This window comes from Ornithorhynchus anatinus, chromosome 4 (assembly GCF_004115215.2).
Source record: "Ornithorhynchus anatinus isolate Pmale09 chromosome 4, mOrnAna1.pri.v4, whole genome shotgun sequence".
Taxonomy (NCBI): Eukaryota; Metazoa; Chordata; class Mammalia; order Monotremata; family Ornithorhynchidae; genus Ornithorhynchus; species Ornithorhynchus anatinus.
Window position 1 is genome coordinate 117,398,963 of NC_041731.1, and position 12,144 is coordinate 117,411,106.

At 46.6% G+C, this 12,144-nt stretch overlaps 1 protein-coding gene across 1 annotated transcript in view; it reads left to right on the forward strand.

Annotated features, from left to right (window-relative positions):
* The first annotated feature begins 1,739 nt into the window (after positions 1–1,739).
* The window catches only part of LRRC40 (leucine rich repeat containing 40), a 58,055-nt gene continuing 47,650 nt past the window's right edge, over positions 1,740–12,144 (forward strand). Inside the window, 1 exon segment of the mRNA XM_029063603.1 lies at positions 1,740–1,923. Within this exon segment, the coding sequence (XP_028919436.1) occupies positions 1,755–1,923 (169 nt within the window). The 5' untranslated portion in view covers positions 1,740–1,754.

A 12,144-nucleotide genomic window follows, 5' to 3' on the forward strand; every position in this document is an offset into this window, starting at 1 on the left:
ACTCTATTAAATGCTGGGGTAGTTACGAGATATTCGGGTTGGACACAGTCCATGTCCCACACTGGGAATCATAGTCTCAATCCCTATTCACCTGAGGCACAGAGAAGTGAAGTAACTTGCCCAAAGTCATCCAGTGGACAGTAGCGTGGCTTAGTGGAAGGAGCACGGGATTGGGATTCCCCTGTATCTCCCCCAGCGCTTAGAACAGTGCTCTGCACATAGTAAGTGCCCACAAATACCAACTTTATTATTATTTATTCAATCGCATTTATTAAGTGCTTACTATTTGCAGAACACTGTACCAAGCGTTTGGAATGGACAATTCGGCCACAGAGAGAGAGAGAAACTGTTCCCGCCCAATGAAGGACTCGCCATGTAAAGGGGGGGAGACAGACGGCAGAGCAAGAGAGAACAAAACCAGACATCAGCAAGATAAATACAAGCAAGGGGATGGACACCTCACTGACCAAATAAAGAATACAATAACATAGTATATCATATCTATTATATAAAATATATTATATAACATTATATCATTATATATTACAGAATATGATTTTATTATATATCACATACATATCATATACTACAACATTATCAGGATAATAAAGAATATATTATAATATATCATATATTATATACATCACATCATTATATTATATAATATGATCTTATGATATGTCATATACATATCATGCAATATATGATCAGAGTAATAAAGAATATAATATACTATACCATATCATATATTATATAATATATAACATCATATCATCACATATTATATAATGACATTATGTCATATACACATCATGCAATATATTATTATCAGGGTAATAAAGAATATACTATAATATACTATATCATATCATCATATATTATATAGTATGATATTATTCATTCAATAGTATTTATTGAGCGCTTACTATGTGCAGAGCACTGGACTAAGCGCTTGGAATGGACAGATCGGTAACAGAGACAGTCCCTGTCCTTTGACGGGCTTACAGTCTAATCACGGGCTTACATATATCATAAGCACATTATATATAATATAGTGATATGATCAGGGCAATGAATAAATGATACAGTAATATTTTAATAGCTTATATAACATCGCATCACTATATATTATATAATGGCGATCTATCATATACATATTATATATTATCAGGGTAATCAGTCATAGATAGAAGTGAGCACAGTGCGCAGGAGAAGGGGGGGGGGAAGGGGGAGCCACCCGGAGGACCTTTTCGTCGCAAGAGAAATGTCGCCGCGAAGACAAAACGATAGAAAACGCCGTTCGTGGCGATGGGGGGAGGGGAGGCGGCCGGAGCGGGGCCGCGCGTTGTGCGCAGGCGCGGCAGGCCGAGCCGGGCCGCGCCGAGGCCTGGTTTCCCGCGCGCAGGCCGCGAGGCTGAGGCCCGCGGGGCGCGGCCCGGGCCCGGCGCGGAGCCGTCTCAGCGCCATGGCGTCCGTCCGCCCGTCCGCCCGCCCGCCCGCCCGCCTCTCCGTCCTCCCCTCCCGTCCCTCCCGTCGCCCTTCCCCGCCGCGGTGCCCGCCTTTACCTCAGAGTGGCGGCGCCGGGATCCCCAGCTCGCTCCGGCTCCTCACAGGGCGACGCCCGCCTCCTTCCTCCTCCTCCGGCTCCCCGACCGTACGTCATCGGGCGGCGCCGCGCCTCCCCCTCGGGCCTGGCGCGGGTGGGTGACGTCAGGAGGCGGGCGGGCCGGCCGGCCGGCGGGGCCTAGGGGGCCATGTGGGGGCAGCGGGCCGGGGCGGGGGGTGATGGAGACCCGCTCGCCGGCTTTCGACGGGACCGGCCCGCCGGCGGCGGCGGCGGCGGCCCCAACGTGCCGCAGGGCCTGCTCAAGGCGGCCAGGAACAGCGGACACTTAAACCTGGCGGGCAGGGACCTCAGCCAAGGTGAGAGGCCCGGGCTCCCACCCCAACGACCACCGCCGGCCGCCGCCTGAAACCGGTCAGGACCGGCTGGGACCTGCCCCCGCCCCCTCCCTCTCCCTCTCCTTCATTCATTCATTCAATAGTATTTATTGAGCGCTTACTATGGGCAGAGCAGTGGGCTGAGCGCTTGGAATGGACCAATCGCTAACAGCTAGAGACAGTCCTTGCCCTTTGACGGGCTTACAGTCTAATCGGGGGAGACAGACAAAAGCAATAGCAATCAGTAGAATCAAGGGGATGAACATCTCATTAAAACAAAAGCAACTAAATAGAATCAGGGTGACGTACATCTCATTAACAAAATTAATAGGGTGATGAAGATATATACAGTCGAGTACAGTGCTGAGGGGAAGGGAGAGGGGGAGGAGCAGAGGGAAATGGGGGGAGAAGAGGGTTTAGCTGCGGAGAGGGGAAGGGGGGGTAGAGGGAGAAGGGGAGCTCAGTCTGGGAAGGCCTCTTGGAGGAGGTGAGCTTTAAGTAGGGATTTGAAGAGGGCAAGAGAATTAGATTGTCGGAGGTGAGGAGGGAGGGCGTGACCCAGGGGTCGGCGGCGGGATAGGCGACAACGGGGGACGGTGAGCAGGTGGGCCGGAGAGGAGCGGAGCGTGCGGGGTGGGCGGTAGAAAGAAAGAAGGGAGGAGAGGTAGGAAGGGGCAAGGTGACGGAGAGCCTTGAAGCCTAGAGTGAGGAGTTTTTGTTTGGAGCGGAGGTTGATAGGCAACCACTGGAGTTGTTTAAGAAGGGGAGTGACATGCCCAGATCGTTTCTGCGGGAAGATGAGCCGGGCAGCGGAGTGAAGAATAGACCGGAGCGGGGCGAGAGAGGAGGAAGGGAGGTCAGAGAGAAGGCTGACACGGTAGTCTAGCCGGGATATAACGAGAGCCCGTAGCAGTAAGGTAGCCGTTAAGCGCTTCCTATGTGCAGAGCACTGTTCTAAGCGCAGGGAGAGATACAGGGTCATCAGGTGGTCCCTCTTGGACTCACAGTCTTCATCCCCATTTGACAGATGAGGGAATTGAGGCCCAGAGAAGTGAAGTGCCTTGCCCACAGTCACCCAGCTGACAAGTGGCAGAGGCGGGATTCGAACCCATGACCTCAGACTCCCAAGCCCGGGCTCTTTCCACTGAGGAGTAGATACAAGGTGATGAGGTTGTCCCACGTGAGGCTCACGGTCTTCATCCCCATTTGACAGATGAGGGAACTGAGGCCCAGAGAAGTTGAGAAGGAGCATAGCTCGGTGGAAAGAGCCCAGGCTGGGGAGTCAGAGGTCATGGATTCGAATCCTGCCTCTGCGACTTGTCAGCTGTGGGACTGTGGGCAAGTCACTTCTCTGGGCCTCAGTTCCCTCATCTGTAAAATGGGGATGAAGACTGTGAGCCCCATGTGGGACAACCTCATTACTCTGTATCTACTCCAGGCTTAGAACAGTGCTCTGCACATAGGAAGCGCCTAACAAATACCAACATTATTATTATTAAGTGATTTGCCCAAAGTCACACAGTTGACAAGTGGCAGAGCCGGGATTCGAACCCACGACCTCTGACTCCCAAGCCCAGGCTCTTTCCACTAAAAGCCACGCTGCTTGTCATCATGCCTCAGTGGAAAGAGCCCGGGCTGGGGAGTTACAGGTCGTGGGTTCTAATCCCCGCGCCACCACCTACCAGCTCTGTGACTTTGGGCCAGTCGCTTCACTTCTCTGGGCCTCAGTTCCTTCACCTATCAAATGGGGATGAAGACTGTGGGACAACCTAATCAGCTTGTATCCTCCCCAGCGCTTAGAACAGTGCTTGTCTGTCCGTCTCCCCCGATTAGACTGTAAGCCCGTCAAACGGCAGGGACTGTCTCTATCTGTTGCCGACTTGTTCATCCCAAGCGCTTAGTACAGTGCTCTGCACATAGTAAGCGCTCAATAAATACTATTGAATGAATGAATGAATGCTTGGCAAATAGTAAGTGCTTAACAAATACCTACATTATTATTATTGTTCTCTATGCCTTGTTCCCTCATTTGTCAAATGGGAATGAAGACTAGTGAGCCCCACATGGGACAATCTTATCACCTTGTATCCTCCCCAGCGCTTAGAACAGGGCTTGGCACATAGTAAGTGTTTAAATGCCAACATTATTATTATTCTCTCTGCCTCAGTTTCCTCATCTGGAAAATGGGGATGAAGACTGTGAGCCCCACTTGGGAAAACCTCATCACCTTGTATCCTCCCCAGCCCTTAGAACAGAGCTTGGCTCGTAGTAAGCACTTAACAAATGCCAACATTATTATTATTGTTCTCTGGGCCTCAGTTCCCTCATCTGTCAAATGGGGATGAAGACTGTGAACCCCACAGGGGACAACCTGATCACCTTGCATCCCCCCAGCGCTTAGAACAGTGCTTGGCACATAATAAGCGCTTAACAAATACTGTCATTTTTATTATTATTATCATCCTCATCGTGGTTTTGGTTAAGTGCCTGTTATGTGCCAGGCACTGTACTAAGGGCCGGAGGGGGTTCAAACACATCGCATTGGACACCCTCCCTGCCCTACATGGGATGTAGCCCCATTCTGCAGATGAGGGAACTGAGGCCCGGAAAATAAGAATAATGCTGGTGTTTGTTAAGCGCTTACTCTGTGCCAAGCAGTGTTTTAAGTGCTGGGGGGCTACAAGGTGATGAGGTTGTCCCACAAGCCCCATTCTGCAGGTGACGGAACTGAGGCCCGGGAAAAAGAAATAAGAATAATGCTGGTGTTCGTTAAGCGCTTACTATGCTCCAAGCAATGTTCTAAGTGCTGGGGGGGCTACAAGGTAATAAGGTTGTCCCACAATAGGGCTCACAGTCTTAAGTTCCATTTTCCAAATGAGGGAACTGAGGCACAGAGAAGTGATGTGACTTGCCCAAAGTCACACAGCTGATAAGTGGCGGATCCAGGATTAGACATGACCTCTGACTCCCAAGCCCATGCTCTTTCTACTAAGCCACGAACCCAGATCCCCAATTCCCAGGCCTGTGCTCTTTCCATTAATGCATGGCTGCTCTCCCTATTTCAGTGTGAATTAAGGCTTTAAAGATACACTTGTCACTGATACTTTTAGTTGCCTTCCATCTGTACCATTCTCCATGTAAAAATAATTGTGATGTTTAAGCGCTTATTATATACCAAACACTGGGCTAATTGCAAGATAATCGTATCGGACACAGTCCCTGTCCCACAAGGGGCTCGCAGCCTTAACTAGGAGGGAGAGCGGGTATATAATCCCTCTTTTTTGTATTCTTTAAGCACCTTCTATGTGCCAAGCACTGTATTATGCACTGATGAAAATACAGGCTAATCAGGTCGGCCACAGTCCATTGTGCCACATGGGGCTCACGGTCTTAATCCCCATTTCACAGATGAGGTAACTGAGGTACAGAGGAGTGAAGTGACTTGCCCAAGGTCACCCAACAGATAGAACCCAGGTCCTTCCGACTCCCAGGCCCGTGCTCTGTCCGCTAGGCCATGCTGCTTCTCAGGATTTCCTGCTAATTTTCTGGGGTTAGGTCTTAGTAAAATGACTTTATAGGGTTTGACAGTATTTGCTCCAGAACTTTCAATACTTTGGAATTTCTTTGAAGTTTATAACTCTGTTTTCATTGAGGATGGCCATTCCTCTCATTGTGTTTGATTTGTATTTGAAACTACAAATTTACCTTTTGAGTGTTTCCTGCCGTGGTTACTGACAGGTTGTCCTTTCATTCACAAAGTTTTCGACTGTTGAGGAGCGGCTCTTGCAGCTATTGCCACCTGTGTATTTAATTAGCAGGGTAAATACAGCACCAGTCTGGCTGCATAAAACCCCTTCACAGATCTTTGGTGTGGGAAACCAAGGCACCAATAGTCAAGTTCAATTCCTCATGATTCTGGTCTGTGAAAAACCTGTCTGAAGAGTGGAGGTACTTTTCACATAAATCTCCTACATCTTGACATTGAGAACATTTGATACATTTAAAATGCATTTTCTTCCTGCAATGAATTTACAAAACCAATTAATGTTACTTTACAGTACGAGCACCCAGCTTCCAACACAGGATTCTGTGAAGTCTCAGCCACCCAAGCTGTCTACAAGTTAGAGAATACACTGTAACTACACAGTCAAAAAGCTGGAAGCAGAAATATCAATCTATCAAAAACAATATCAATTATTTAGCATTTAATGTGGACAGAGCACTGTACTAAGGACTTAGAAGAGTATAGTATAACAGAGTCAGTGGACATGTTCCCTGCCCAGAACGAGCTTACAGTCTACTAGCCAGTTAGTCGTATCCATCGAGCGCTTACTGTGTGCAGAGCACTGTTTTAAACACTTAGGAGAGTATAAGAATAATACATTCCCTGCCCACATGAGCTTACAGTCTAGAAGTCATCTACCTTTTCATTTTGAGTTTGGGGGTGAATACAGGGCTTTTGGCTGGGATGAGGTCTGGGAGGGTAGAGGCTTCAAATAATTTAATAGAACAGAAAGTCACCATTTGGGCTGTTTTCAGCCCTGATTAGAAACTCTCAGGTCTTGGTATTTGCTAGTTGGTATTTAGTTTATGCTTTGTAAATGCTTATTCTGTGCTAACCATAATGATCAGTACAGTCAGATCAGGCCCCGCTCCCACTCGGGGATGACAGTCTAAAGGGGTGGGACAGCAGGTACTTAATTCCTATTTTACAGATGAAGAAACTGAGGCATTGAGGAGTTTACGTGGTCATGCAGCAGACAAGTTGGATCTGAGACCTGGGATGAGCAGGCCTGTGAATCCAGCCCAAACACTGACCTGGGGACAAGGCAGAGGGGTGGGGAACTGCAGCTTGTCGCCCCCATGAAGGGGGCACCTGTGACTGGATAGGACCTTGAGAAATCACCTTATCCTGTCCCCTGCCTCTTCCTGGCTCTTCCTGTGGTACTGATAATCTTGAAGACAATTCCCACAGACCCAAGGGTTAACAGAGGTTTAGGGAAATTAAAGGATGATGGCAACTGGTCCTGGGAACAGTGGTGATGCCAGGACTCCAGTGGAAGATCCTCCCAAGTCCAATGGAGAGGGAGCAAGGATGGCATAAATCCTGAAGGAAATCTTTGCCAGAAATATGTGTGAGCAGGTGTCCGATTGCTTTTATAACCGCTCTGTACGTGTCAAGGAGAGGAAAGGGTGGCTTTAAGGCTGATTTGACTGTGTCGAACATGTCATAGCCGAGTTGTGCGGTCCAAGTTGAATTTTATTTTGGTGGTGTTGGGCCTGCTAAACATCTAATGGCATCCCTAAGGTTTCAGGGAAGGAGTGGATCAGGGATACCAAGTCGGGTGAAAGCACCGGCAGCCAGAGAGAGGCACCCTTGCCATGATTATTTGGGCTCATATTTTATACCTCAGTTTCTGTTCCAGAAAAATTGAATAAAAGACAAGTTAACATTCAGCTCTGTGTCCAGTCTTCTTATATTGTGTCTGACGCGGTGCCTCGTACAGTGCTTGGCACACAGGAAACGCTTAATACCACTACAGGAAATTAATTTTAAGATCCTGCTATTTTATAATGATGATAATGGTATTTATTAAGCACTACTACATGCCAAGCATTCTGTGTGCTGGGGTAAATAGAGAATAATCGGATCAAATGCTTAATACCACAATTAACAGGAAATGAATTTTAAGATCCTGCTATTTTATAATGATGATAATGATATTTATTAAGCACTACTACATGCCAAACATTCTGTGTGCTGGGGTAAATACAAAATAATCGGATCAGACACATTCCCTCTTCCACATAGGGCACTCTAAGAGGAAAAGGAGAGCAGATGTTTTATCTCCATTTTACATGTAAGGAAGCAGGCCTAGAGGGATTGAATGACTTGCCCAGGGTCACATCGCAGACCACCAGCTGAGCCAGGATTAGAACCAGAAATTCCAAACTCCCAGTCCCCCTCTCTATCCATTGAGCCACACTGCTTTCCTACTATTTGAACTGAATTCTATCCTTGCTAAATTTTATGTAATTACATTTCCATTTTGGCCCTCTACCTTGGAAGGCCCAGTTGCTATGCCTGAAAGTTCATCAGTTTTCAGAGTAACTTCTGCCTTGTGCCTAAACTGTGCCAAAGAGGTTCTCTAGTAAAATGAGGATGATTTGACAATTTATACTTTAAAATCTCTTTCCAGAAAGCTGTCGATGAAGGATGACTTTCAAGCCAAGCCACTCATGGCAACATTTTTACACATGAAAGCATTAGGGAGATGATTTCATTGGTCTTTAGGAGTGAACTTTTAGCATTCTAAGGTATTTTAGCTTGGGGAATGTAATTTGGGAGGGCATTGTAAGAGATTTGGCAGTTAATTGAAAATCAGTATTGTATCCCATTCCAGGCCAGGAAGTCAGAAGGTCATGGGTTCTAATCCCAGCTCCACCACTTGTCTGCTATGTGACCTTGGGCAAATCACTTAACTTCTCTCTGCCTCAGTTACCTCATCAGTAACAAATGGGTATTAAAAATGTGAGCCCAATGTGGGAAAGGGACTGCGTCCAACTTGATTAATTGTATCTGCCCCAGTGTTTAGAACAGTGCTTGGCACACAGTAAGCACTTAACAAATTCCATCATTACTATTATTAGAGTGTTGATAAAACATTTCAGTGCAATTTTTTGATGAACAGGCTGACCTGAATCTCTCAGAGCTTGGGAACAGTGGGAAGCCCGGCTCAGGTTAGATTTGAGAGTAAGCTGCTCTTTGTCCTCAAAGAAGCAGTGTGGCATAGTGGATAGAGCATGGGCCTGGGAGTCAGAAGGTTTTGGGTTCTAATCCTGGCTCCGCCACTTGTGTGTCCTGTGTGTCCTTGGGCAAGTTACTTCACTTCTCTGTGCCGCAGTTATCTCACCTGTAAAATGGGGATTGAGACTGTGAGCCCCATGCAGAATAGGGACTGTGTCCAACCCCATTTGCTTGCATCTACCCCAGGCTTAGTACAGTGCCTGGCATATAGTAAGCGCTTAACAAATTCCATAATTATTATTAATTACATGGAATCTGCAACACCATTTTGTACTTCCCATTATGTTGTATTCTCCCAAGTGCTTAGTACAGTGCTGTGCATATAAATAAATACCATTGATTCACTGATTTTGTATTCTTATAGAAATCCACCTAGACAGAAGAGCTTCCCCCAATGGATGGAACCAGAAATGTCACTAACCTGTTTTATCCTCAGCATTTATAATGTGTCTATAATAAGGGTGGTATCTGCTAAGCTCTTATTATCTATCCAGAAGTGCACTAAGGACTGGGATAGAGTAAATATATGCAGATCAGACCCATTTCCTGTCCTCCTTGGGGCTCACAGTCTAAGGGGAAGGAAGAACAGGTACCTTATACCCCTTTTTACAGAGGAAATTGAGGCACAGAGAAATTCATGTCTTCAAGGCCACACAGCAGGTGGTACATGCCATTATTTAATTCTTATGGTCCTATTTTGCAATCATTTTATGTTTTGTCTCCCCTGTTAGAGTCTAAGATCCTTGTGGGCAAGGCATATGTCTTGTGTTTTTGTTTTACTTTCAGTACTGTATCTCCCAAGCACTTAGTACAGCGCTTAGCACACAGTAAGCACTTAATAAATACAATTGAAGGGATACACAGCCCACCGAGGGCCCTTAAATGCCCTTAATAAAAGGACTTCATCCTGTGCAACAACACCAGACACAGACTGTGGCAGGAAACATCATCATCCTCCCTGTCTCACATGTCCACATCCTAAGCATTCTACTTGATTCATCAATCTGTCACCACATGTTGTTTTAGTCTACCTTCACAACATCTCTAGCCTCTGCCCTTTCTTCTCCATCCATACTGCTGCCATACAGATCCAAGCACTTATCATCAGCTTTACCACTTACCTGCTCTGTGACCTTGGGCAAGGCCCTTAATTACTTCTGGACTTCAGTTTCCTTATCTGTAAAATGAGAATTCAATACTTTTCCCTCCCATTCTTAGGCCGTGAGTCCTATGTGGAACAGGGACTGGGTCCAACCTTGTTATATGATATCTCCCCCAGGGCTTAGCGCAATGTAAGCCCATAGTAAGTGCTTAACAAATACCATTATTATTTTTATTATCATCATCATCACATTCTGGCTTAAATACTCCATCAACCTCCTTGCTGACCATCCTGCCCCATGCCTCTCCCCCCTCCAGTCCATGCTTCACTCTGCTCTGGGGGTCATTTTGTTAAAAACCAGTTCAGTCCATGTCTCCCAACTCCTCCAAAACCTCCAATAGCTGCCCATCCATCTCCACATCAAACAGAAACTCCTTAGCATTTGCTTTAAGGCACTCAATCATCACTCCCCTTCTTAACTAACATAGCAAACTGGTATCGTACAAACCAACATGCACACTTCACTGTAATGCCAGTCTACTCACTGTTCCTCAGTCTCATCTGACTTGCCTCCAACCCCTTGCCAACACCCTTCCTCTTGCCTTGAATTTACTCCTTCCTCGTATTTGCTTTTCTCCCCACCTTCAAAATGCCACTAAAATCACATTTCTGAAAGAAATTCCCTGATGAGGCCCTGATTTCTCCTATATATATATATAGGTATTTGTTAAGCGCTTACTATGTGCAGAGCACTGTTCTAAGCGCTGGGGGAGACACGGGGGAATCAGGTTGTCCCACATGGGGCTCACAATCTTAATCCCCATTTTACAGATGAGGTAACTGAGGCCCAGAGAAGTTAAGTGACTTGCCCACAGTCACACAGCTGACAAGTAGCAGAGCTGGGATTCAAACTCATGACCTCTGACTCCAAAGCCCATGCTCTTTCCACTGCTCCATGCTACTATTCCCTCTCCCTTGTGTGTCACCTATGCACTTGAATCTTTTCCCCTTAAGATCTTGATATTCATTCACCCCACCCCAAGTCTCACAAGCCTTATGTGCATATCCTTATACTCTTCCATTTCCCCTATTTGTGATTTATTTTAATGTCTGTCTCCCCCGTAGACTCGAAGTTCCTTGTAGCCAGGGAACGTGTCTACCAACTCTACTGTGTTGTGGTCTCCCAGACACATAGTGACTGATTGATTTTGGAAACAGGAACAGAAACCATGAACTAAGTAGAACCTAAAGCACCTGAATAGAGATCTGGTTGGTAGCTCGTACTTTACTTGTCTCATTCCTAATTCCCCACCCCCTCCTTCAAGCAGACGAGCTATGTGTTTGGTTCAAGAGTCTTCACAAGTGACCTCTGCAGCTTCCATGAGTGCTGTAAGGCCTCCCTGCCCACAGCAGTGATCCCCAGCACTTGGACCCGGCAGGCAGTTAGTCACAGATGGGTTACAGGAAGGTGGCCCGCTGGTGGCCCTGGGGATTAAAGAAAGAAGTAGATGTACTGCAAAGATTCTGCCCACCAGATGGCCGAAAGGCAGCAAGCCAAAGACAGCTGGATACCAAACAAGAATAGAGAACACCAAGAGCCAGAGAGGAGCTTCCAGAAGGAGGGCAAGGACCAAGAAAGCAAGTCTGGCTTAGCCTCCTACCCATATAAACCCACAGCCTTTGGTATGCACCAAAAATTCATATTCACATCATTTTAATAGGCAGTTTCAAATTTTCTCACTGACCCCATGTTGATGCTTCAAGGACCCTACACACCAGTCCTTCACACCCTGTATCTCTACTTCTGGAGATGAATAATCCTGGGCCTGCCCTGAAACCAGAGCTTTGTTTTTTGGTTTTGGGATTTTTTTGTTTTTTCTTTTTTTGGCATTTGTTAAGAGCGTACTATGGACAAGGCACCTGTGTTAAGCTCTGGGGTAGATATAAGCTAATCCGGAGGGACCCAGTTCAAGTCCCACATGGGGCTCACAGTCTTAACCCTCATTTTACAGGTGAGGTAAGTGGAGGCATAGAGAAATTAAGTGACTTGCCCAAGGTCACACTGAAGGCAGAAGTGGCAGAGTCAGGATTAGAACCCTGGTCCTTCTGACTCCCAGGCCCATTCTCTCTCCATTAGGACATGCTGTTTCTCAACTCACCAACTCATGCATCTCAGGGAATGCACATATTTGCATTGTCCTACGCAGCATACTGCTCCTTTGATAACCAGTAAATACAACTTCAGTGATTCCTTTCACCTAGTTACTGATTGATTTAGTTTGAAACTCAATGG